Source organism: Lithobates pipiens, unplaced genomic scaffold, assembly GCF_037356315.1.
Source record: "Lithobates pipiens isolate NorthernLeopardFrog02 unplaced genomic scaffold, aLitPip1_a1.2 Scaffold_3, whole genome shotgun sequence".
In the NCBI taxonomy this organism is placed as follows: Eukaryota; Metazoa; Chordata; class Amphibia; order Anura; family Ranidae; genus Lithobates; species Lithobates pipiens.
In genome coordinates this window covers 60,618,582-60,645,931 of record NW_027507790.1, presented here as the reverse complement: position 1 = coordinate 60,645,931, position 27,350 = coordinate 60,618,582, and the positions used below count along the sequence as shown (strand labels likewise).

Here is a 27,350-nt window from a genome sequence, read left to right as displayed (position 1 = left end):
AGGTGATATTTACAGTGCCGAATCTTAATATATTAGGACTCAATTCAAAATGTCTGTTTTTTGATGATTTGTGTCACCCACTAGTTTCTTCTGTCTCTCGGGGACACTGGTAGAAGGATCTTCCCAGACATGCCCCTTCATATTTAGCAACGGGCCCTCTTTGTTGTTTTCTCTGCCCATAACACTATTGCATTCTTCATCATGACACATGCATGCTTATTCCTACAGGCACTGTATCTTACATGTCACACTCCTTACAACTTGCAAGTGCTGCTCAGTAGGTTACTGAAGCAACCAATGAGTCACACTGTCACAATTATGGAATATTCAATAATCTTTATTCGCATAGATCACATTTACAAAGAAGAATTTGATGTTACAGAACCACACTGTACACCTTCAGTTTTGCATTTTTCTTTGAGACTGTGGTAGAATCTAATAAAGATTGTTGAACTGGATTCCATATTTTCTAGTGAACCATTCTATACAGGTGGGTGGATCTGGAAGAAGAGTGCAGAGAGTTACATATAAGAAACCAATGGGTTATTCAAACTTTTGCACCAATCGAAAATTGAAGTATTGAAGAAAAAGAAAGTAGATGGCCAAGTGTTTCTTCCACACAGGAGGTTCAAACTAAGCCAGTGTAGGCAGATGCCATTTATCCTACCAAGGTGTTGGAGCACAAAAAGCCCACACTGGGGAACAGTTTCAAGCAGTAGTCTCCATTGAAGCCCCAAAATAAGGGCCCTGGTCTGTAATGCTAAATTGTTAACCAGGAACCCCTCTTGCTGTTCATTTAGAACAAAATTACTGGTTTGCTTCCCCCAGCCCCAGCAGCCTATGCTCATGGTGCCACTCCATTTGGTTAGAAGTGCCATTTATAATCTTTAAATTACTGAATTTAAAAGCCTACACAGTACTGTGAGATCTAGTGTTTGGTGATTGGCCCAGCACTGTCACATGCTCCTCCATAATCCGAATTAGCAGGTATTTTCTTTACTTTCTAAATCTGAATAAAATGTTAGGAAATCCAAGGAAAGCCTGTTGTTTTTTTCCCTGTGTGGACAAGGCACAACTTTGCGTTAATTGTTTTTACCTTTTTTGTAAATGTGTTTTCCATGGCCATGCAGGAGATGCATGGAGACTGTTGTATGATAATGGGGTGTGTGTTTTCCTTTAACATTTCAGTCAGCCCGCTTTCATAATCTGTAGGTGATATAGAGTGAATAATATTCCTAGAAATCTGTGGCAGCGTCAGATTCTGTTTTGGCAGTGGGGTTATTGGTAGAGTACACTGTAATCTAGTCATTGTGTATATTGACATGCCTCTCTGTCTCTGTCCAGCTGTACCTGTGCCAATGCCCTCTTATCCCAGTTCAGGGTCTGGAAGCTCTTGCAGCAGTTCTTCCACATCACACTTGGCATCTCCCCCAGTAAGTACACCATTTGTCCATAGTTTGAAATGTTTACTCTTAAGCACACTAATATTTCTATAACCCTTTGTCATAAAATTGGATCACACATCAGTATGTAACCTGCACAATCATTCTTGACTTGCTTTGCACTGTACTGTAGCATAGCATAACATTTTTCATGGCTGGTGTCCATCATTTCACTAAATTGGGTAGTTTTCCCTCATCTCACATATTCTGTGACAGCAAGTTCAATTAAAACCAGATTTCCTTTATGAAAATAGCTGCATGCTCATGGAGAACATTCTTTTGTCTATGAGCAGCATTAGGAGTTTCACTGAATAAGGTGAAATAGCAGATGTTGGGTTACTATTACTCTGTTCTATTTTTATTTATTGTAATTAGTCACATGATGTTTTGTATTGTTATGTAATAAATGACATGCTACCCAAAACTAAATTGCGTCAGTCCACCTAAAACAAATTATAGTTGTGAGATATCTGTCCTTGAAATTCCTGGTCTTCACCCCAGCTATGTCCATTTTGTGGGGGTTCACTATATCCTTGTTGGAGGAGCAGAAAAACTCCAAAATTGACAGTACAAACTAATGGCAACAACCCCAACCTATAACTGGCCTTTGCAGCAAAAAGCACATGGAAGGGCGACGCATGTAAAAAAAACAACAAAGAAAAATTCCCAGCTCACTTACCAGCCAGCCTGGAACAAACCAAATTGTCCTGTCTAACAGTTCACCAGAGGTTTAGTTTGAACACATTTGCAAATTAATGTGTGAGCTGCAAGGACACTTCACAGCACCCCAGTGTACTACAGTCCTAACTCTCTACATTTTGTAGATTGGAGCACTCTAACGTGAGTAGAAAGTCCCCAAACTCTAAAGCCCCGTACACACAAGAGGACTTATGTCCGACAGACTTCCGAAGGAGTCCTGTCGGAGTTCTGCCGGAGTTCCGACAGAGTTCTGACGGACTTTTCGGCTGAGCGGACTTGGCCACACACAATCACACCAAACTCCGACGGATTCGAACGTGATGATGTACTACTGGATTCGAATAAGGAAGTTCATAGCCAGTAGCCAATAGCTGCCCTAGCGTCGGTTTTAGTCCGTCGGAATAGCATACACACGAGCGAATTTTTCGAAGGGACCGGGTCTGGCGGAGTTCCTTCGGAAAAATTTGAAGCATGTTCCATATTCTAAAGTCCTTCAGACTTTGGCGAGTCAAAAGTCCGTTGCAGCCCACACACGATCGAATAGTCTGACGGAATCAGTCCGTCGGACTTTGGATGTTGAAAAGTCCGCTCTTGTGTACGGGGCTTTAAATTGACCAAATAGGAGCCAGGGATTTGGTTTGAGTGATTTACCTTCTGGATTCCTCAAGACATATAAGCCTGTAGATGACTCTCTAGGTACTACCTATAACTGAAATGCCAGTTTTGGGTGGACTGGCCCTTTTTAAGTAGCCATAACTGCCTGAATCCCTGCATTAAAAAGTTGTAAAGGGGCTTGCTCAACATATTTTCCAGAATCTTAATTTTACAAACTGGGATAATAATCCCCCCAACTAGCCAAGCTTTGTCGGCATATGCCCAGTTAAAAAAAAAAATCCTCAAACACTGCTATACCCTATACAGTCCACCAAAACAGAAAAAGTTTGGACAGTTAACAAATACCACTACCTGTTTCTGTTTGGTAACTAATGCAGGGAAGAAACTGTTTAAGCTTGCTTCATTATAGGGTGACAGAGACCCCAAAAAAAGTCAAATGTATTTTTACGACCCTCGGCACACACCTGGATCCTCTATGATCCTGGTGCTGGTAGCCATCCCATTGTGAGGGTTATAATTGTAGAATGATTAAAAAATAAACAGAAATTAAGAAAAAAAAATGGGAGCATCGTTTAGGTTTAACATTAAAATCATGGGCCTTAAAGGATTTTATTGCAATGCTTGTTTTTATTGCAATGCCTACTTTACTGTTCCTGCTTATGAAAAACTGTATTTTTTTTTGCTGATTTGCAAGCACACATGATTTAGTGGTTTGATAAATTTGGTGTTTTAACTGAACACAGTTGTATCTCTACATTTCATAAAAAAATGTATGATGATTATATTGGGGAGTTTTTGTTTTTATTACAGCAAATACATTTCATCAACATTTGGTAAAATACTGTTCAATATAATAAAATCATACAATTCATAAAAAACTTTTTTTTATTTTCTTTAGATGCTCTGCTTTCATAAAATACATGCATTAGTTTGGGGGGAGGGGCAAAAAGTGCATTTTAGCATATGTATGGGAAAAAATGCCTCGACAGTGAAGAGGACAAATTGTGTTCAAAATCTGCTTTGATTGAGTTGTTTTTGGTTCCTAACATTTTTGCTACACAACATAATTTTAGTGAACATGCAGTGAAAATTATAAGTAAAGAATCTTATAATGTACAGTATGTAAATAAATGTGAGTTAGAGAAACAGTACATGCCTTTAGAATTAAGATATTTGAGTGAGATACCTGTGTTTTTTGTGGATGTATGTTACCAATAAAATTGTGACTTCTTTTAATCCACCTTTGTTTTCACCCTCTCACGTTAGCAGTCACTTGGAGAAATGCAACAGCTACAGGAAAAAACACTGGTTTCTCCTATGCCTGACTCTCCTGGCTTTCTTCAGGGTTTAAAGGAGTCTGGTGGAAGCAGCAGCAAAAACTCATCTTGTGACACAGACGATTTTGTTATGGTGCCTGCACAGTTTCCTGGATCTCAAGGTTTGTTTGATACACTTAGATAAAAGAAGAGAGAATTGCATTATTTTACATATATACCTATCATTGAAATCGGTCTCCAATTAGGCAAGTAGTCATTGATCTGCAGAAAGGTTATTGTTATTATAAGGTTATTGTTTTTTTTGCAGCTCTGCTGCAATCTTTCTGCTGTGGACTAGTATGTTGTCACTACCTTTTTGTATTTGGGATCTGTAGTTCAGCACAGATAAAATCATACAACAAACTATAGCTAAAATGTCTTGTAAATATGGACTTGAACATGGTAGGACATTTGTACAAATTTACATTTTTAAGTCTATGTGTGCTGCAGACAGCTGAATTGTGGCCTAGTTGAATGCCCTTTTTCCCAGGATCCTTCACTCAAGAGTTTTTTTTTTTACTGCAGTCTAGGGTTACCTAAGGATCACTGATAAATTCTGCTGACATTAGCAGAATTTTGTAGGTGACAATTTGATGTTTTCTCACACTCTGAAGTAGTGTCCCACAGTTCCAACACCGTTTTAAAACTCCTGTCAAGTTTTTATTGCTCGCTGTGGTCCTGCTAGGGAGATTCACTCTTACTATTGGTACTGGTAATAGCTGCTACCAACATAGAAAATTAAATAGAATCCAAAATCTTGAGTTTTCATAAGAACAAGAGTAGAATGGAAATCTTCCAGTGAAGATGCTTGTTTTGGTGCTAGCTATGTAAGAGCCGATTTCCCTCGCAGATAGACTTCCACTCACTCCATTTTGTTGTATGCTGGAGACAGGAAGTTAAAGGAAATCTCCCTAGTGAGAAAAAGAAAAACCTGTGGCTGATTTATAGGTGTCCATTTATCAAGCAGCAGAAAAATAACCACTGCGGAGTTCTTCGTCATTCTCAGAGGAGATCGCTGTGCTCTGAGTGCCCTGTTTATGAAGCTGTGTAGATTGCTTCTCCTTTTGAGGAGTGAAGGGGTCTAAAAATGCTTCGAACTGTGGAGAACTCTTGGTTCTCTAATCTCGCAAAATTACTGTACCAGAAAATCTGTGAAACACTCATGCGCACACACACACACATACATACTACTACATATATATCTATCTACATATCTACATAAACATGGCAGGGGGATCACATCTCTGCACTCTGTGTGCTGAGATGATCAGCGGGGGGAACATGTTCTCTGCTGATCATCTCAGTTTCATAAACCACTAACGATGTGAGAGGAGCTCATCTTGGTTTCATGAACGGACACCTTAACCATTTCCTATTTTATCCAATATGGAAAAAAGAACGTTTGGGCATTAGATATATACAGTATTAGGTAAGGTCTGATTTACTAAGCTAAATGGTGTTGATAAAATCCTGCCCTGTACTCAGCCTGGGAAACCAGTATAAACCATTAGCCTCTTTTACCAACAGATCAGCTGCAATGGCAGATTTTCTTAAGTTTTTTTGTGAAAGTTTTAAGTGACAGCGTAGTTAAATAATTAACTAGTCATGGCGATTTCATCCTGCCAAACTAGATGTGCCCAGGGCAGGAAAATGAAGCATAGCACATACTTCTGAGAAATAGGCATTTTGTGGAAAGCTTTGTTTAAATGCTGCATTTAAGAACCAGATGTTCTATAAATTTGTTTTCAATAGCTGGAAATGGGTTAAAAAAACATGTACTGTGATAGGCAGCATGAAGGCTAATAGGACAATTGTGCTGCTTTTGTTTTTCTGCTTGTGCCCCAGTGATCTGCATCGTTATGTGGTACTAGCTAATTATTGCAGCTCAGACCGAACATAATAATTAAAGTCTGGTTTGTTTCCCAGGCATTTAAAACAAAGAACTTGATTTTTTTTTTTTCCTCTTCCCTGTGCAAACCTCGTGAGATTAGTTGGCAGGTGTGATTTTCTAGGAATTAACAGTTTGTCGAGGGGCTAGCTGGAGGTCTTGGAAAGATTTCAACTTCAATCTTATTTTGATAAAAGGTAGTTGAATATATAGCTAAGAGTGACAAGTACAACTGAGTTCAGAAGATTTCTTACCCAAACCCGATGAGGGTAGTTTGAGGGTAGAATCCGCTAAAGAACATTACTTGTTCTATGTTATTTAGATCTTTGAGTTGGCCAACTGCCACTCTTGGAATGTTGAGATTAGCTACAAGTTTATGACCTTCAGTTTAGGTCACTGTGTTACTTGGACTATAGTTATTGTCATAGATTAAAGCCCAATACCATCATCTCACTTTTTTTTTTTTTAAACAATCTTTATTTATAGGAGATAGGGTATTACAGCTTGATATACAGTAAAAGAATGAAAAAAAAATGAAAATGAACAGAGAGGATAAACATTTGCTGTAGGTAATGCTGATACATAATACTCCAGTCGTTCCTTTTTCGTTTTTCACTTGTAGTGGGAACAAGAACATGAATAGTCAACAGTCATAAATTAACTTCGTACTGATTAGGTTACTAAGAGAGTATTTACCAGGTGACGGGTCAGCACGGTAGGTCAACTGATTGTTGGGCTGAGTAATCCCAGTCCGCAGTCTAGTTCGTGCAGTATAGGACTGGTCTGTCCTCTTGTAAGTGGTTCTCACGCGTGATACGCTTGGTCAGCTTTAACGTTCAAGGTAACTCACGTGGGGCCAACGGCTTCCTAGACGACCGCGTGCTGGGGGAAGGGGGGCAGTCCTGCATAATAGCGGCACCAAAGTGCCATTTCCCTGTTCAAGTCAGGTTGTCCCATGGCGTCAGGTCGCCAAATTTTTGTTGGGCCACCCAAGTCCTCCATTCCTCACCCGTCACCTGGCACTCAACATATCAACCATCTGCCCGTAGGCAGCCATAACTATTCAAGTCATAAAGTATTAGAAAGTAGTTAAGTGAGAAAAAGAAGGGAAAAGAAAAGTGGTTTAGAGCATACCTGAAGCCTCTCTTCCGACTCCGCCTCCTCTCCGAGCCCCGTCAACCTCTCCATACATGTAGGTAGATCAAGGGGGTGAGTGAAGACCATCATCTCACTTTTAACCATATACAAGGATCTTACAAAAAAAGGCATGCTATTTAAACCCAAAGCGGAGAGCGCAGAAATTTATGATTTAGAACAGTTGTCTCCAAACTGCGACCCTTTTCTTGTTTTTAACCGGCCCTATAGTGACACTATTCTGCCAACTGACATCAAAAATGGGGTACTATTGCTTCCAATGATACCAATGATGGGGCACTGTTTCTCCCCCTAGAACCAGATGTGGTGATGTTTACTTCCACTGGCCACAGTCTGGCCCCCTAAAGTTTGAAGGGCAATAAACTGTCCCTTTGTTTAGAAAGTTTGGAGACTCCTTTAGAGAGAACTTTTCAGAATAACTTGAAACACATATCCAGGTTTTCTGCAAGAATACATAGAGAGCAAACCTTTTAGCTCGCCTTTTGATTCCGTTATAGCTTTAAAGTGGTTGTAAACCTAGTTACACCACTTGTGCCTACAGATAAGCCTATTATAATAAGGCTTACCTGTAGGTACTGGTAATATCTCCTAAACCTACACGGTTTAAGAGATATTTACCATATACGCTTGCGCCGACGTCATGGGCGCATGCACACTGAAGAAACGGTCCACTTGTGCCGTTTCTTCAGCATCCGTGCCCTGACCGATCACAGCGCCAGAGCCTGCAAATCTGGAGATAACTCTGGGAGACATGTCGCTGGTAAAAGCAGTGTGCGGTGCCGCTGCAACAGCTTCGATCTAAGGTAAGTATTTCGTAATGAGCTAGTATGCGATGCAGAGTTTTTTATTTATTTTTTGGGTTTACAACCAATTTAACTAACATAATTCTTTATACTGAAGGTGATATTGCTGAAGCTACTACAAGCAAGCCTATCCAGGATACTTTAATGTGTAGTGGGTAAGTCTAATTTCCATTGATTTATGATTACGTCCCTTTTTATAGAGAAGCTGAATTGATAAATATAAATAATAGAAATAGTTGCACATCATTCTAAATATGTTATACTGACCTTCGTTGTATAACCCGTTCTTCTCTCCTTGTTAGTTCTCTGCTGACGTCAACTGGCCAGGAGATCCAAGCTCGAACTCCTTCCCCTACACCACTCTATAGCTGCTCTCCAAGCCCATCCAGGTAGGAATGATCATCCTGCTGTTTTGACAGACAATTAATAAACTTTTTCTAGAATTATTGTGAGCAAGTAACTTTTTTCTCTTATTTAGGAACTTTTGTTTCATTTGTACTGCAGCATTGTATAAGTTATAATAGATTGACTGTGTTTCTCTGTTCTAGACTGTCTCAAACATCAGGAAGTAGGTATGGGCAGTCAGTGCCCATTCCAGTCCCAACTCAAATTGACAATTATCGGAGGATAGAGCAGAATCTGCAGTCGCCCACCCAGTACACCCCTCAGAAGTAAGTGTATATATTGACTGTGTATGTTGGCAAGTTACTAGCATACATGGTTTGTTTTTCCTGCGGTACATAATTGCACAGTTTACTTCTTTATCAAAATAATTGCGGATTTCTGCCATTTCTGTCTGTTACCAGGTTTAACATAATCTTTACATTTTTAGTGCATATATACATACTAATAAATTTATTTTATTTAAGTAATTTATTTCAGATTGATTCCTTTCAGATCTGGCATGGTGAGAAAGTCCAGCAGTGCCAACCCAATCAATATCATAAGAGCTGGGAATTCTCCTCCATTCCCGGTAGAGTACAGCGCTGCACCAGCTAGGAGGCTTTCGTTTGGAGGGGCAAAACCATATATTCCCTCTCCACAGGGTAAGCTAGCACGGTCACATTCGGTATTTGGTTTCTGTTTACAGTTCCCGCCAAAGCACATCTTCATGGACTTTTTTAAAATGCTCTGCCTGTCTTTTGCTGGGCTTCATACATGGACTTTAGTTTTATCCCACAACCTTCTGAAAGGTTACATGTTTTCAGCCGAGATCTGTGTATAGTGCTGTGAATGGCTGTGCCTGATTATATTTTAGCTTGATTAAAGGTAAAGAATAAAATAAATGTTCACTAGGTTATATGAAGCAGAATGCAGAATATGTTTGAGATGTTTTGTACTTGCATAGATAAAGTACACAGCCCCAGATGTTTTGACATAAGCCAGTGGATAAACAGCTGCTACCTAGATTAACTTTGTAAAATTAAATTTTTTAACCTAATAGTACTGTTAGACCCCACGTGCACATTACAAAACACTTCCAGAATTTGGCTTAATTAGATGTACAGGTTTTAAGTTGCTATTGTACTTTTATTATATATTAATACTGATCAAAATTAATACCATTTTTTTTTTCCAGTGGGGACTATACCTGAGCAACCTGTGCAAGATTTTAGCTGCAGTCCTGGAGGAGCAGAACACAGAAACAGGAGCCCTGTTTATGGTATGCTAGGCAAAGTCTCCAGTACATTTAACAATTCTCTTGATAAGTCTTTTGTGAATACAGACATTGAAAGCTGAAGTTTGAAATTTAAAGTAGAACTATAGGCAAAACCTTTTTTTTTTTATTTTTTTTTTTATTTTTTTTTATTATTATTTTATTTTAGATAGTAGAGGGTTATGAACCCTGTCAGATTTTTATTTATTTTTTGCTATCTGTGTTTTCATTGCGCGGATTTCCCTTCACTTCCTGTCCCATAGCCAAACAGGAAGTGAAGGGAAATCCCCGCAAATTAAGGGAATTCCTTGGGGACCCCCAGGTCAGAACTGGTGTCCCCATAGGGAGGTTTCCCCTCTATTACTTTTCTGGGGACAATCCAAGATTTTCTTTTACTCTGACTTTCGAAGATAATGGTAAATGGCACAAATAGAGAGGGTGAATCTCCCTAACGGGGACACAGACAGCAATGCCAACCTGACAGATGTTGTATTCCTTCTCCACTCTATCCAAAACTAAAAAAAGGTTTGGCCTTTAGTTATACTTTAATTCTGAACTCCAAGCAAATATTAAAGACAAATTAATGCAGCTCTGTATTTATTTATAAATTATTCATTCATAGTTAAAAAAGGACATGGAGATATATCTGTCTATTATATACCGTATTTATTGGCATATAACACACACAGACGTGAAACTTTAACCTTCATTTTAAGAGGGAAGTTTCAGGAAAAAACTTCTATTTTAAATTAAGAACTTTGAAGCAAAATAAGGGTCAGCGCCCATCAATCAATAAACAGGAGATTCTCACTGTATGTAATCTGATGGCGCTAGTCCTGCCCCCCTCCCCGCCCCTTCGAGGCAGCCCGAATTTAGGTATCTGTTTATTACACCCACACACTATTTGCAACCGATTTTCAGTGTGAAAATGTGTGTGTTATACGTGTGTGTGTATGTGTGTGTGTGTGTGTATATACAGTCAGGCCCATACATATTGGGACATCGACACAATTCTAATCTTGGCTCTATACACCACCACAATGGATATGAAATGAACAAGATGTGCTTTAACTGCAGACTTTCAGCTTTAATTTGAGGGTATTTACATCCAAATCAGGTGAACGGTGTAGGAATTACAACAGTTTGTATATGTGCCTCCCACTTTTTAAGGGACCAAAAGTAATGGGACAATTGGCTGCTCAGCTGTTCCATGGCCAGGTGTGTGTTATTCCCTCATCATCCCATTTACAAGGAGCAGATAAAAGGTCCAGAGTTCATTTCAAGTGTGCTATTTGCATTTGGAATCTGTTGCTGTCAACTCTCAATATGAGATCCAAAGAGCTGTCACTATCAGTGAAGCAAGCCATCATTAGGCTGAAAAAACAAAACAGAGATAGCAAAAACATTAGGTGTGGCCAAATCAACTGTTCGTAACATCCTTAAAAAGAAAGAACGCACAGGGGAACTTAGCAACACCAAAAGACCCGGAAGACCACAGAAAACTGTGGTGGATGACCGAAGAATTCTTTCCCTGGTGAAGAAAACACCCTTCTCAACAGTTGGCCAGATCAAGAACACTCTCCAGGCGGTAGGTGTATATGCGTCAGTCATCAAGAGAAGACTTCACCAGAGTGAATACAGAGGTTTCGCCACAAGATGTAAACCATTGGTGAGCCTCACAAACAGGAAGGCCAGATTCGAGTTTGCCAAACAACATCTAAAAAAGCCTTCACAGTTCTGGAACAACATCCTATGGACAGATGAGACCAAGATCAACTTGTATCAGAGTGATGGGAAGAGAAGAGAAGGAAAGGAACTGCTCATGATCCAAAGCATAACACCTCATCAGTGAAGCATGATGGTGGTAGTGTTGTGGGCATGTATGGCTGCCCATGGAACTGGCTCTCTTGTATTTATTGATGATGTGACTGCTGACAAAGGCAGCAGGATTAATTCTGAAGTGTTGCGGGCAATATTATCTGCTCACATTCAGCAAATTGCTTCAAAACTCATTGAACGGCGCTTCACAGTGCAGATGGACAATGGCTCGAAGCTTACTGTGAAAGCAACCAAAGAGTTTTTAAAGTGAAAGAAGTGGAATGTTATGCAATGGCCAAGTCAATCACCTGACCTGAATCCTATTGAGCATGCATTTCACTTGCTGAAGACAAAACAGAAGGGAAAATGCCCCAAGAACAAGCAGGAACTGAAGACAGTTGCAGTAGAGGCCTGGCAGAGCATTACCAGGGATGAAACCCAGCGTCTGGTGATGTCTATGCAATCCAGACTTCAGGCTGTAATTGACTGCAAAGGATTTGCAACCAAGTATTAAGTGAAAGTTTGATTAATGATTGTTAATCCGTCCCATTACTTTTGGTCCCTTTAAAAAGTGTGAGGCACATATACAAACTGTTGTAATTCCTACACTGTTCACCTGATTTGGATGTAAATACCCTCAAATTAAAGCTGAAAGTCTGCCGTTAAAGCACATCTTGTAAGTTTCATTTCAAATCCATTGTGGTGATGTATAGAGCCAAAAAAGATTAGAATTGTTTCGCTGTCCCAATATTTATGTACCTGATTGTATAAATATATATATACATGCACACACTGGGAAAAAATATCTACTGGTACATTAGCTTTATTCTAAAGAAAAATAGGAATTCCGAACCATAAAATACATTGCCATAATAACATCTATGTCTGTAAACCAAGAAACCTTGGCAAACCAACAATCGGCTCTAATTAAGTGATTTATTCCAAGTGATACAAGTTTGTGTCCAAAATTCATATAAAAATAGCCCATATCAGTCATGCACAGAAAAAAAAATCTGTGTAAAAGATTATTACGTTTGTCCACCAGTGGAAATATCTCAGCAAAAAGGTGCTGTTCCAGTGTTGTCCGTTTCCAAAAAGACACCTATATTTAGAAACAGACTCCCTAAATTAAATTTACCTCTTATAATATACACATGTCAAACAGCATTTTTTTTTTTTTTTTTTTTTACATGAATGTCCAGGTCCCCCCTCCCCCCATTATCCCATAGAGGGGCTTTAAGCTAGACTTTAACAATAATAAGTAGGTAAATTCCAGAACAAAAATAAAAATTGGGGTAAAAAGAAATCAGTTGGGTAAAACATTTTCCCTTTTTATATGTATTTATTCTGTGTGTTTAGAATTTGCCTAGAGTTCTGCAAAAGTGAAGGTATTTCCTACTACAGCAATGTATGATGTGTTTGCTTTCATCATCAACACTGTAACACACAGCAGATCTGGTCGCTGTATACCTGACTTTACTTCTACGTTATGTTGTTCCTTTAAAGCTCAGTGAAAATAGAAGTTAATTTGACTTTATTTTGTCCTAGCATTTGACCAAGTTTTAACATATTAGTTTATAAAGGCTTCAGTATAGACTATAATTGAAAACTAAGGTTTTTTTGTTTGCTAAACAGTAGTTAATGCTGTGTCACTGGTATTCTGAGTCACCCAGTGAGTCAGCCCTAATCATGCATGCACAGGCACATTTGCTCTCAACAAGCACTGGTATTTTTCCAGCACTAAATTATGGACCGTTCAGGTGAGGGTTCTTCCAGATTACTTTGCATGATCAACATTAAATTAGAATTTTAAATCTGACATTTAATCTGCAAATTTTTCTTAACCTTTCTCCTCCTCCCATCAACATTCTAATAACATTTTAAAATGAAATCATTTTTTTTTACATCACCTATGTTCGGCCCAGTGATATTATCACAGTTTTGTTGTGCTTTTCTGTGCCATGAAGTCAGATCATGGCTAGTGGATGGGGCTAACACTGACAATGTGTTGTACATGGTTTCATGAAAACATCACAGTACTCTGCCTCAGTACTTTTATCAAGAGCCCTCAGTCTTGATGCTGCGTTGGCTCTTGGAAAGCGTTATCCAAATATCAAAATGCCTTGATGGATGGATGTCAGTCTGGAAAAGTGGGCATTCCTAAGCAGACTGAATATACATCCAGAATCTCCTCGGTTATGCCCACATGTGATACTGAACCTTCAGGATTCAGATGCAATCTAATGAATGAAAGGAGTGGGCAAGAGATAATGTAGCTGGGGAGAAAGGGCCGGATGATAATGGACTTTCTCCAGCCAGGTAATGAAGTGGGCTCTACTGGACTTGCTGCAGCTTCTCATGCACACTGTGAGAAGCTCAAAATGTGCAGTGAGATCAGAATAGGCAATTTCAGTAAAGGAGAGGAGTCCGTATGACTGTGCAAAACCTGAAGGTGAGGCTGGAGTCCAGCTAAAATTGCCTAATTGCATCTGTGTAGAAGACGTTTTATAATTTTAGACTTGTGGTTTAATTTTAGTCAATGCTTTAGACATTCTTCTTGGTAATAAATAATAAAAATTTAGGTTATCTATATTTTTCAGGCATTCCGACACAGAGCTCCTGTGGAATGGGATCTCGTCATAGCGCTCCTAACTTGTCAGATTTGCAGCCGTGCCGGCAGAAAATCAAGAAACAGCTTTCCGATCCCATAATGCCCAAAGACGCCCACACACCTCCATGTTCCCCCCAACAGATCCACAATCTGCAGCCCACCCGATCTCTCAGGTCCTCCCCCAAGTTGTCTGAGTTCATGCAGAGAAGCCCCCTTCCTACTATACTGGGGTCACCAACAAAGGTGAGTAAAATGGCAAAACAAAAAATGTAGGATAAAGCCATCATTCTAAAATATATGCAATGCATGACCTTGTCAGTACACACACACACACATACACAAAAAAAAAAATGGCTTCTTAAAGCAGCACTTTACCCAAAAGGGGAAGTTTCACTCTTTTTCTTTTGCCCCCTCCTCTTCATCTTTTTGGGTAGCAGGTACCTGGTTTTCCTGTGTGTTTTTTATTTTTATTTTTAATTTTTTTAGGTGTTCTGAGTGGAAGCTCTCCTATCCGCCTCCCTGCAGCCTTCTGGGACACTTCACAGGTCCTAGAAAACTGCAGAACCACTCCCAGGATGCAGCATGGCTAGTGCATACACAATGGGTAGCCAGTTGTGAAGCACGCAAGGAATCACAACGGCCATCCACAGATAACATGCTGGCACCGGGACCCGAAGGTCGGTGAAAAAACATTTTGGGTGAGGATAGCCCTAGACCCCTGGACAGGCAAGTGTCTGTCTATTAACCGCTTCCCGACCGGCGCACGACGATGTACGTTGGCAGAATGGCACGGACAGGCAAATGGGCGTACAGGTACGTCCCTTTGAATTTGCCGCCGTGCCATCGCTTGCGTGCTGCCGGTGGCGCGTGCCGGTCAGGACCTCCGTGAGTCTGACCGCGGGTCCCGCGGACTCGATCGCCGCGGGGATACCCGCGATTGTCTAACGGGGAGATGCTGATGTAAACAGCATCTCCTCTTTCTACCTAATAACAAGTAACACTGATCTCTGCTCCCTATGATTGGAGCAGAGATTTGTGATCTGTAAAACACAGCCATGCCCTCCACAGTTAGAAACACGCCCCTAGGACACACTTAACCCCTACACTGCCACCTCCTGGTTAACCCCTTCGCTGCCAGTGTCATTTACACAGGAATCAGTGCATTTGTATAGCACCGATTGCTGTACAAATGACAATGGTCCCAAAAATGTGTCAAAAATGTCTGATTTGTCTGCCATAATGTCGCAGTCACAATAAAAATCGCTTATCGCCGCCATTACTAGTAAAAAAAAAATATATATATATTAATAAAAATACCATAAAACTATCCCCTATTTTGTAAACGCTATAACTTTTGCACAAACCAATCAATAATCGCTTTTTATATATTTTTTGGGGATATTTATTATAGCAAAAAGTTAAAAATAATGCGTGGTTTTTTTTCCCCCAAAATTGTCACTCTTTTTTGTTTATAGCGCAAAAAATACAAATAGTAGAGGTTACCAAATACCACCAAAAGAAAGCTGTATTTGTGGGAAAAAAGGACATAAATTTTGTTTGGGAGCCACGTTGCACGAACGCGCAATTGTCAGTTAAAGCGACGCAGTGCCGAATCGCAAAAAGTGCTCTGGTCTTAAGCCAGCAAAATGGTCTGGTCTGAAAGTGGTTAAAAGTCAGCAGCTACAATTTTTGTAGCTTCTTTCTTTTAATTTTTTTTTTTTAATGACCGAAGAACTGCTTTAACTTGCAGGCTGTGAATCTGTGACACAGTGGCCTTCGCTTTCGCTTCATTTTGTTAAATGTTTTGAGTAGTCTGTTTTTATCAGTTTCTTATTGCCAAGAGAACCAGTTATTTTTTAACTAGCCTTTGTCTAACAAATAATTAAACCCAAATGGCTGTGTTGTTGTCTTCTTTAAGCAGTCAAGCCCCATTAAACTGTTTGGTTTCCTAAGCCTTATATGCCTGCTTGTTAAAATAAACTTCCTGTTTTATGTATCCTGTTTTTGAATAATGGATGTTAATCAACAGGAATCAATAACTTAACATATTGTTCATTCTTTCTTTTATTTGTTATCCATTTTGCAGTGTATATCACCATTTGAGTTTCCCAAGCCAGGCAGCTCCCAAAACTTGCTAACTCTTCTAACTCAGCAAGGGATGGTGGTTCCCCCAACCAGGAACAAGACTCTCCCAGACTTGAAAAATGCGGTTCATTACCAGTACCAGCAACCTGGTCTGGGTCTACGTCCTGTGGAAGAAGGGAAAGGTCCTTTTGGCAGGTAAACCTATAGGAGTATAGGCCTTTTTTTTATGTTATTAGAGAGAGTTAAGATGAGTATGCAAAGCCTATCTCCACCCTGTCATCTATTTTTTTTTCTTCAGCCTCCTAATACATACCTTAAAGCTAAACTCCAGAAACTCAGCCACTTTGTAAAGTGTGCAGGAATATTATGAGTTAAGTCCAATTAGGTGCATGCCATCCCTTGAACTTTGGAGTGCTGGAAGATGGCCATTTCTACCCTTCTGGTACTCTGACATTGGACATTCTGGTCTCATCTCCTTCAGCTGCAGTCACATGCAGTTGCTGTGCCCACCAATACCCTGCTCCTGCCCATCCACAGAGTGCTTTGTATTATATGAACACATTTAGAAAAATAGAAAGGATTCTGTGAATGGGCAGCAGAGGCGTGCAGAACTGCTGTTTGTGAGAAGACAGTGTCTCTCCTTGCCGGTGCCCTAGGCGTATACTGATAGCTCCTTTCTGGTGCTCCATAAAAGCATTGGATATAAATTATAGGTCTAGGAGGTGGCAAGCACCTTGTTGGATTTAACTCACAGAATGCATGCACATTTTACAACATGGCAGAATTCCTGGAGTTTAGCTTTAAACTCAGCATTCACTTTACCCAGTGTTTTTTAGCACTTATTTTTCATATATTTCATTGATTGTGCCCTAGACTAAGACCCCCATACACACTTAGATTATCTGAAAATTTTTGTCTTTTAGATTTACCAAAACCATGTAGTGCAAGGGCCTGCCTGATTGCATGCAAATTGAAACTCTTAAGGTTTGACCTCATATTATATGATTTTGGTAAATCCGAAAACAAAAATCTGCAGAAAATCTAATAGTGTGTATGGGCCTTGAGGCATATAGTTGTTGAAATATCACTATATGTTGTCATTAACTAACGATTTGAAAAACAACAATTTAGTGTAGACGCGATCCACATAAGCTGCACTAGTAGCAACATTGTTCACAGGTTGAACAGATAGAATAGTCTAGCAGCTAGGTCGAAGCTTAGTGATGTTTAGAATATTCAGGAGACAATAAAGTAACTCTGTGTCATTTTTCAAATTGGCCAAAATGGATACTGCCACCAAGATAAAAAAAATACAAATACATGGTTTTCTCATATTTGCATATCTATTTATTTTGTTTTAGTGATATATTAAAGAGGAAGTAAAGGCAAGTTTTTTTTTTTTTTTTTTTTTAAAAGCACACCCTGTAAGGCAAAGGCATAATGAGCTAGTATGCATAACTTACCTGAGAACGAAGCCCCCGAAGCGGTCCTCCGTCTTCCTCTTCGCCACTGCCATGCATCCTGGAGCGACTTCACTCCAGCGCATTCGCACGGGAGCCGGCACTCGCGGCATATCGCCGCGATCTGCGGCCTGCCCCAGTGCGCCTGCGTGCCGCTGTCTACGGCGCATGCGCCGTAGACAGCGGTGGCTGTCTTCGGGTAAATATCTCCTAAACCGTATAGGTTTAGGAGATATTTCTTGGACCTTAATCTAGGCTTACCTGTAGGTCAAAGTTGGTTGTAAGGGTTTACAACCACTTTAAGTATGAAGATATTAACACTTGACATTTGACTATGCTGTAAAAAAGTTTTTTAGTTCCCAGCATATATTTACATTTTACCTGTACCTCCACCCGAGTGTCACTTTCTGGCTGGGGTAAGACCATTGCAATAGGAATTCCTTGCCGTTTACTTTCACATTCAGCATTAATTAGGTCTAAAAGAATGCAGCTAAAAATGATCTGAAGAGAAATCCAAACGGTCAATGCTATTCCAGCCATAAAGCTGGTCAGTCATAGATGGAAGGAAAGGAAAATAAAATTACAAAACTTAATTTATCCTGCTAGAAAATGGCTCACCCAATCGGATACAGTGGCTGTTTGGTTATTCTGACAAGCTCCACTGACCCAGCAGAGGGGTTTGCTATATATAGCAAGCATGGATTAAAGGAGTTGTAAAGGCAGAAGGTTTTTTATCGTAATGCATTCTATGCATTAAGATAAAAAACCTTTTGTGTGTAGCAGCCTCCCCAGCACCCCCTAATTACTTACCCGAGCCCCATCTCTCTCCAGTAATTTCCAAGAGTGTCTAAGCCGTCTGGGACACTCTTCCTGATTGGCTGAGACACAGCAGCGGTGCCATTGGCTCCTGTGGTTGACAATCAGTCAGCCAATCAGGGGAGAGAGGGGGTGGGACCAGGTCAGGCTCAGTGTCTGAATGGAGCTCTGACTCGGTGCCCCACAAGGTGCTGCTACTGGCGTCTCCCTCCCTGTCGAGTGCCCACTCAGTCAGCAGCTAAGAGGGACCTGAGAAGATCCGGGCTGTTTTTTATTTTTATTTTTTTAAACAAGACTTTACAATCACTTTAATCTTTTATTTTTATTTTCTAATACTGTATGCCCAACGTTACTCAGGACACAGGTTTGTGATGGGGTTACTAGAAGGTGTTACAGAAGTGCAGTTGTGTACACCTCAGATTATTATCAACACTACTGCTTGGAAAGTTTGTTCATATGAACTCTTATCAGTGTCCTGAAATAATTCCAATGCCAAGTAATGAATGAATTGCCACATGCTGATAACCTGTTCATTTTTATACTGTTTATCTGTACAAAACATTTCTTTTCATAATAACGATTTGTTTACGCTAACATTAACCTTGGCAGACTCTTTATATACAATGTGGTTTCTATATTTTCTTCTCACGTGACTTGTGTATTAAAGAAGCAAGAAGGTCAAACTATTTAATGGCACCAACAATATATGATCATGTTTCCCAAGCCGAAAGAGAGCTTACAAATGGTTTATAGAAGACAGTAGTCCCTTCACATATTTCGATTTTCTTTGAACAGTTCAGTTGGTTTAATGTCTGAATACCTATATGCCTGTTTTCCAATAGGTCTCTTAGCACCGGCAGACTCACAGACCTCTTACTTAAAGCAGCGTTTGGAACACAAGCTACTGAGATTGGGAGCACAGACAGCCTCAATGCAGAGAAACCCATGGAAATAGCAGGTGGGCTACAAGTTCGGCATAATGCAGGATCTCTCTGTTTACTATGGGAAATGTGCAGTATACACCCTTTAAAAAATCTCTAGAGAAAATAAAAACCTACCTTGTTGTGAGGCTGCCCCCACACTACAAGGGTTAAATGCCTGCTTGCATCTAAGTGACCTGGAACAGCAGTTTTTCTTAGCTGATCCCCTGGCAGCCAGCTTTTTCCTCTACTCCCCTATGCTTTGGGAGGGGACAGTCTCTTGGTGCCCTCACACCCAGTGCAGGGCTGTGGCCTCTGCAGTGGACTTTGTGATGACAGAGTACCTGTGACTGCCAGAGTATAGGGGAGAAGAGACTGCAGATGCCCCCTGCAGCTATTACCTTTTGTACCTGCTCCCCCTTCCTTTAGATTGTAAGGTCCGTGAGCAGGGACCCTCCTATTCCTTTTGTATTTAAACTTTATTGTAATTTTACTGTTCCCCTTTATATTGTAAAGTGCTGCACAAACTGTTGGTGCTATATAAATCCTGTATAATAATAATGGCGATCTTGCAGCATGGAGGGAGTCTTCAAGGGGCATATGATTGGGTAATTCAAAATGCTTTTTGCATTCCCCTAGACCCATTGTGCATTTTTAGACCTAAACAAGGATTTTTACTTTTCCTGGAGTTCAGCTTTACTTTCTGTGCAAAGGTTTCTTTCCCTGAAAGTTTTACTATGTTTTTTTTCTTTATACATTATGCCATTTCTATTGCCTTGTTTCCATTCATAATTCATACGTTAAGCATGATGCCCACAGATTTCCTCTTAGAGGAAACTGTTTGCCATATACTCAGATTGTGCATATGAATCCACCCAGTGCTTCCTGTATGGGCTGTGTCATCCTTTGTCTTTTGGGCCACTTCTTGCACCACTATTTGTGTTACCCTAGTTCACATAGCAGGCAGCTTTCCTTTCCAGTGCTTATATCACTCTGAAAGCATCACTGGCTCTTGGCAGATGTTTTACCATGCCCCCATTGGGGAAACATGGTGTCATTCTGAGTGATGTAGCTTGTTGCTAGGTGCTTGTGAACTCTGCTCAGTGACTGGTGGGAGCACAATTCAAAGGTAATATTATGTGGTTTATTTATGTCAAGATAAATATAAGTCTACCATGTAATACAGCTGGAGGCTTTCACACTGGCAATCCTGATAATATCATAGAAGACCTAGATGATTGGCTCACTGTAGCTGCACATCACAAATTGTGTAACTATGCCCATGTATTATTTTAAGACCTTGACTGAAAGGTGGGAAAGGCTATTTTTTTGCTTAAAATTAATTCATAATCCAGGCATGGTCAACCATAGCAAAATGTTATTTTAATACTGTGACCCTTGAATCCAATAAAGTACTTCTGAGTTGGTATTGGGGTTCCTACCCGTATAGCCCATGCAAATCCCTGGTAAAGCGATATATGCTTCAGGAATTCTGGCCAACAAGGGGATATTTAACATATTTGGTGGTCTTGTCCACAGTTGACTGAATGGTCTTTGGCTTGTTATATAAATTTATTTCATCTGACGATTGGTAAGGATGCCAAATTGTCCCTATTACATTGGCCTATACAGGACCTTACCAATAGAAATTAGCATCTTACCTGTTCATATCTGCTAAATGGACATTTGCTCAGGCCTGGAAGATGGTGTGACCACCTTAATGATAAATGAAAAAGATGTCCAGTATCTTAAAGGCCTCTCATTCCAATTTTCTCAGAAACATTGGATCAATTATTCGCTACCTTCTTTACACTCAGCCTGTTTAGGCCATCTATGGAGTGACACCTGAAAAAACCCTGAGTATCTGGGGATTCCACATTACCCCTCCACCCTTACTTAACATTCCTTCCTCCCTCTATCTCGTTCTTTTCTGATCTTTCTTTCTTTTATATGTCTCTCTTACTTTCTGCTGGTTGAACATGAAACCCAGACAACTGGCTCAGTGGAACTTTACAGGAATATGAACATCTTAAAAACTGGTCCAGACTCCCGAGAAGCTTATTAGCACTGGCTGAGTTTATGGTTCATTTGTCATACTATTTGCTTCACAGTCTGTGTAATAGATTAGTCTACCTGCGTGGGCGATTTTGAATCTTATTTTCCTGAAAACTCAATAAAAATTATTGCACGGAAAATTAGTTCATAATGACTTGGTCAACTAGTGCAACATCTCTGTGGCTGTGTGGGACAATAGCGCTCCCCTCATTTTTTGAGACACACCCTAAAGTGGAACTTCCGCTCATCGGAACCCTCCCTCCAGTGTCACAGTTGGCACCTTTCAGGGGGGAGGTGGGGTGCAGATACCTGTCTAAGACAGGTATTTGCACCCACTTCCGGGCATAAGTCAATGCCTTTTCCTGTCCCGGCACTCTGTCTGCTGGGACACACACGGGTCCCAGAGACAGCGCGGACCATTCCTATTGCACTGCGCGACTCGCGCATGCGCAGTAGGGAACCGGGAAGTGAAGCCGCAACGCTTCACTTCCTGATTCCCTCACCTAGAATGGCGACAGCAGCAGCCAAGAGCCGAGCGATCGATCTGCCTCGGCTGCCGACATCGCTGGACCCTGGGACAGGTGAGTGTCCATTTATTAAAAGTCAGCAGCTGTAGTATTTATAGCTGCTGGCTTTTAATCATTTTTTTTTCCAGTGAAATCCCTCTTTTAATCTATCAACTTGGGTACACTCAGCTTGCCCATACATTGTTCGAATCTTGGGTGGTTCCTGCTGAACTGGCTGAGATTTGAACCGTCTATTTAGTGAACATTCGCTAAGCTATTAAAATCTTCCTTGAAGACCCTAAAGCACCCTTCTGCTCCAGTTTAGAGTGCTAATCCCAATGAATGTACACTACTGAAGTGTGCTAAAGACTTGTTTCAAGCTACAGCAGCCAGCAAGCACAGTAAGCTTTATTTACTGACCCCTCCTTTTGAAAAAGCTGGTTGCTTAACCCAGTGACTCTGAAATTATTACAAGCTGAGACAGCCAGACAACTAGCTATTTCAGAAGGTTTTAGCAGTGGCAGTCCCCGTATTTCTCTCAGCACAGGTTTAATTTACAATCTGTGTTCAGAATTCTAAGACTGGAGATATAGGGTCCTTTTGAAGACCTCACAAAAACTGCTTGAAGCTTTTGAAATTATTTATAAATGTTTGCTTGTATTTTTTATAAAAGTTTAGTATTTTTTTTTTGTTTTTTTTTAGCACCTTTAGTTGGCTATGGAGGAAATTTTCCCAGTGGGGCACAAGGCTCTCTCAGTCCAGCTCCTGTCATCTTCACTGTGGGTTCTCCCCCTGATGGCACAGCTACTACCCAAACAGCACGAACCCGTCTCTTCTCAGGTAAATCCCTGCCTGTATTAATAATACCGGTCCTTATGTATACCTAATGAAGAAAGAATTTACATTTCTACATGTTCTAGTTGGTTGTTATGGACAGCACTTACATTTATTTTCTTTAGTTTATATGTCCATGGTGATTAATTTTCTTATTTCTTTTAATACCCACTATTCTTTTTTTCTCTTTTTCACACTTTAGTTGGATCTTCAAGTTCTCAAAGCTCAGCTGGCTCATACACTGGCAGGCATGTTGTGGTTGGCACAGGAGGTGAGACCTTTGAAGCACCCTCCAGCCTCAGGTACACGTTTCCGGAAGCCACTACAGCAAATGCTGAAGGAGTTGTGATGTTTGAAGTTCCTGAGCTTCCTGAGGAGACGCTCATGGAGGTACAAATATTTTAGTTAAGTTCTTTATGCAAACTGTAATTTAGTTCATGGAAAATGTTGACATAGCAAGCGGTTTGAGACCACAGATGGAACAACACTTTTTTAGTCTAGCCCTTCCTGTCTATATTAATAGAGATCATCAAAGACGACTCCCATTTCCTGTGCACACCTTTCCAGATATAGCAAGTGTACACAGGACTAAACCACAGGAGTTCAGTAATAAGTCACAGGAAAATCTTGCAAGGCTCAGCTGGAAACCTGAGATACATCAAGCTGTAAGCATATCGAGCAATTAGTGCTCACTTGGCATTTGGCTGCAAACACGCATGATGAGCAAGTAGCTAATTAGGTCATGGGTAATCTGCTGCGGAATAGTAGAATGTCCACACTCATACCCTCCCACCTCTAAAAACAGTGAAGTTACTATAGAAACTGCATCTATATCCTTATATGCAGCTTCTCTTGAGTTCCAGGACCAAGGGCTTAGTTTTAGGCCTCGTTCACACCATGGTGCAGAGATGTCAGTAGTTCTGCACGCATTCTGCAAGGACACAAAAAAACAATGTTTCTCTATCTGCCCTGTTCACAATACTGGTATCAAGTGCGCAACATGTATGCAGTTTTCTGCACAGGAATCAACATTGATGTAAATAGTGCACATAACTGACGCACATGAAAACTGATGTCAACGTGCATAAAAACGTACTGAAACACGCATGAAAACTGATGTCTCTGCAAGTGAAATCTGCGGTTTTCCCATTTTTAATGCACATATGGTGTGAATGAGCCCATAGTGATTGTAAGTGGGGGGGTATTTTATATATATAATATATAATATATAATTTTTTTTTTTTTTTTTTTTTTTTTTTGAATAACAAACATGTTATACTTTAATGGCTTTGCACTGAGCAGCCCCGAACCTCTTCCTCTTCTCGGGTTCCCCGCCATTGCTTCTGGCTCCCCTCTCCCTTCTGAGTGCCCCCATAATCACCACTTGCTATAGGGGCACTCATGCATGCTCACTCTCAAGCCATGATGTGTGTGTCCTGCCCCGCTCCCTCCTCACTAGCTGTGATTGAAAGCAGCAGGAGCAGTGGCTCCCGCTGCTGCCTCAGAGCCAGTGAGGAGAGAGAGCAGCGATGTTGCTCTTGGGCAAAGAGCTGGATAGACATGGGGCTCAGGTTAAGTATGAGGGAGGATTGGAAGTTTGTTTTTGTTTTGTTTTTTTGTTTTTTACCCCTAATGCATAGACTGCATTAAAAGAGAAGTATGGGATTTTTTTTTTATCTTGTATTCATTCTTGCCTAGGTTGATGCAGCATCGGTTCGATGCTGCATCTGTCCCCCGCCACCTCTTCACTGAGAACCAAGCCACCAAACACTGCTGATGGCTCGGTTCTCTCACCTCTCCGAGCAGAGAGCCGCTGCCTGTCAGTCAACACCTCTCCTTACTGTGCTCCTCCGCACTCATTGGAGTGCTGAACTGTAGAGGGGCAGGGAGCGGCCATCAGCGGCTCGCTGAGACTGCCATCAGTCTAGGCACCTGGCAAACAAGACTTCTGAAGTCAAGATGAGAAGGTACCTGGACTGATCCTGGTGACGTTAGCAGAGAGCGGACTTCAGACCGCTCTCTGCTGAAAATGGGTCACAGAAGTGCAAAACTAATTGCATTCCTGTGACCCATAGGAGAAGCTCAGCTGAATGTGCCTAGGCTGGACTTTTCCTTTTAAGGTAAAAACCTTCTGCATTTAGTTTAATTTAGTACTGCCATATTGCTAAAATATTGTTCTTATAATCTGAACTGATTAGGGTGTAGAACTACTCCAGTAGCAGAGATTATTCTTGCTCTTTTTGTAATAGTTCCAAATCTATCCATGATGTCTAATAGATGTATAGGTATTTGTGTTTCTATTGTCTTGGCAATAATGCCTTTTAATCAATTTCAGCAAGAGCACACGGACACCCTCCGCAGCTTACGGTTCAGTCTGGCCTTTGCTCATTCAGTCATGGAGATTGCCAGCCTCAAGGGAAGCTCTGTGGATACCAGTGCATCTGTCACATCTGAGTACCAGATGCAAGAGAGTGTCGTGGCCGATCAGATCAGCCTTCTGAGCAGAGAGTGGAGGTGAGAATTCCTTATGAGAAGATCAACAGAAAAATAATCAGATGCTAACTGAAATGTAATTAGAATGCCAGTGAATATAATGATGTTATGAGCATCACAGCCACATAGTTACAGGCATATTTAGACACCCCATGCAGGGAGAAAATGACCAATAGGCATATTTATAAAGCCGTACACTTGACATTCACCAAACCTTCTAGGTCCATATGTTTAAATTACAGTGATTGATTCACCACCACCAGTGAATGTTTGGTTAAAGTCTTTTTTGGTACTTTATAAATATGCATGTTAAGTTCATCACCCGTAACAAATCAGAATCTTTTTTTGTACTGGTATGACATGAGAAAATTCTAATTTGTGTTATGGATTACTTTTAGCTTATACTAGACACTTTACTCTATGCAGTGTTTATCAAAAAAGGTATGCGTGTGCTTATCAGTGTCTGAGGTTATTTCTACCTTAAGCCGGCCATACATGGATCGAAATTCGCCAGATTCAGCAGGGACCGGCGGAAACTCGATCCATCTATGGGCGGGCTGATTGTACCCAAGTTGATAGACTTGGGTACAATCAGCCTGTCGGATTTTTTATATACAATTGATTGCTGCTGGTGGCTAAATCCTTTAGAAGTATAAGTATTGATTGTCTTCTGCCACCCAGGAAGGCTCCCTGGGACCCCTCACTGGCAAAATACAATAGCGCTGTGGAAGGCATTCCCCCATCAGCATATTGACTGTGTTGATGGGGGAATTGAGTGAGTGGTTTTCTTTCCTTCCACCTGTGGGAGAAGCCTTTTGAGGTCCCAGGAACACAGTTGGACCATTGTAATTTTACTGATCAGCCTCATCATTGGGCTCTTTCTTTCAGACTGTACTTTATAAAGGAAACATAGTCTTGTGTTTAGTACAATCTTTTTTAATAAAAACATAATAAAAAGCATCAGGAAAATTAAATTAGTTACAGCTGTGCCAGAGCAATGTGAAAACTTTGAAGGGATGCTACATCTTTGAACACAGACACAGAATATCTACACTGCTAGAATTTGTGAAAAGCAAGGTCAGCATTGGCAGCCTCCATGTTTTCTATCATGGCAAATGAAATTTAAACAAACATAATGCCATCGTTTTTTTCCTGCCTGATATAACTGTAGAATAGCAATGATTAACCACTTCCCACCTCAAATCGGAATACACAGTGCTGTGGATATGTTATTAAATGTCAAGTGACAGAACAAGTATTCAGCACCCGTTAGGCTTAGTTATATGACCACACTGTATTTAACAGCTCTCATGTCAGATAGAGCAATTGGAATGGTTACCGATCATGTGATCACTACCTCAAATCATATTAATGACATGGCTTGTTTACAAGCAGAGCGACACCAACCGACTTGTACCGCACAGAGAGAGAGACTCTTTGACAGAAGCAGTTAGCAGGCTGAAGCTATGAAAAAAGGTTGTGCAAACTGTAAACTAAAAAATGCTATTATTTTAAAAAGTATAATTTGCATTTTTTTGTTAGTATCTACCTGGAGTTTACTTATTTTCTCCTCTCTAGTTATGCCGAACAGCTAGTTCTTTATCTGAAAGCAGCAGAGCTTCTCTCGAATGGGCTACAAACTGCCATGGAGCAAGTCAAGACTGGTAAACTGTGTCTCTCTTCCACGGTTAAACAGGGTAAGTGTTTTTGTATGTGTACTGCACAATAACGTCTAAGTGCATAGCCTCATTCTGTATGTATTGTACATCTAAGCTAGAGTAGTTACAATACATGATTAACAACTTTTTGCCTGCATGGTGACATATGACGTTGTGGACTTTGAGTGAGTGGAGATATCTTTTTTTTTTTTTTTTTTCGGCCAGTGATGAATGAATGAAAAAGCCATCCTAGCAGTTAATCTGCTAGATTGCCAGTGTTTCCTCAGATTGGACAACCCGTCAGAATTTGAAAAATGGAAGTGACGTTCCATCGCCGCCATCTTGCTACACCCAGCACTCGTCCACAGTAAGGATACAGTGAGAAGGCGGCAAGCGGACATCTTGTTACACCCACCGGAGTCATGCATTTCACACTTATGTTTAACAGTAAACTGAGCTTATATGGTAAAATACAGTATTTAAAAATGCATCTGACTGTTTAAATGTTGAATTTTAAAG

General features: G+C 40.5%; 1 protein-coding gene across 4 annotated transcripts in view; it reads left to right on the top strand.

The window, feature by feature from the left end:
* The window catches only part of ULK1 (unc-51 like autophagy activating kinase 1), a 123,050-nt gene that overhangs the window by 83,722 nt on the left and 11,978 nt on the right, over positions 1 to 27,350 (top strand). Inside the window, exons 12-25 of one of the 4 annotated variants that reach the window (XM_077461768.1) lie at positions 1,345 to 1,433; positions 4,026 to 4,194; positions 8,016 to 8,073; positions 8,221 to 8,307; positions 8,467 to 8,589; positions 8,801 to 8,964; positions 9,498 to 9,581; positions 13,994 to 14,247; positions 16,091 to 16,284; positions 19,208 to 19,323; positions 22,549 to 22,686; positions 22,883 to 23,070; positions 25,016 to 25,194; positions 26,752 to 26,870. In XM_077461768.1, coding sequence (XP_077317894.1) covers positions 1,345 to 1,433; positions 4,026 to 4,194; positions 8,016 to 8,073; positions 8,221 to 8,307; positions 8,467 to 8,589; positions 8,801 to 8,964; positions 9,498 to 9,581; positions 13,994 to 14,247; positions 16,091 to 16,284; positions 19,208 to 19,323; positions 22,549 to 22,686; positions 22,883 to 23,070; positions 25,016 to 25,194; positions 26,752 to 26,870 — 1,962 coding nt within the window. Of the gene's footprint in view, positions 1 to 1,344; positions 1,434 to 4,022; positions 4,195 to 8,015; positions 8,074 to 8,220; positions 8,308 to 8,466; positions 8,590 to 8,800; positions 8,965 to 9,497; positions 9,582 to 13,993; positions 14,248 to 16,090; positions 16,285 to 19,207; positions 19,324 to 22,548; positions 22,687 to 22,882; positions 23,071 to 25,015; positions 25,195 to 26,751; positions 26,871 to 27,350 lie in introns of all 4 variants that reach the window. The other 3 variants (XM_077461767.1, XM_077461771.1, XM_077461770.1) reach the window with 3 other exon arrangements.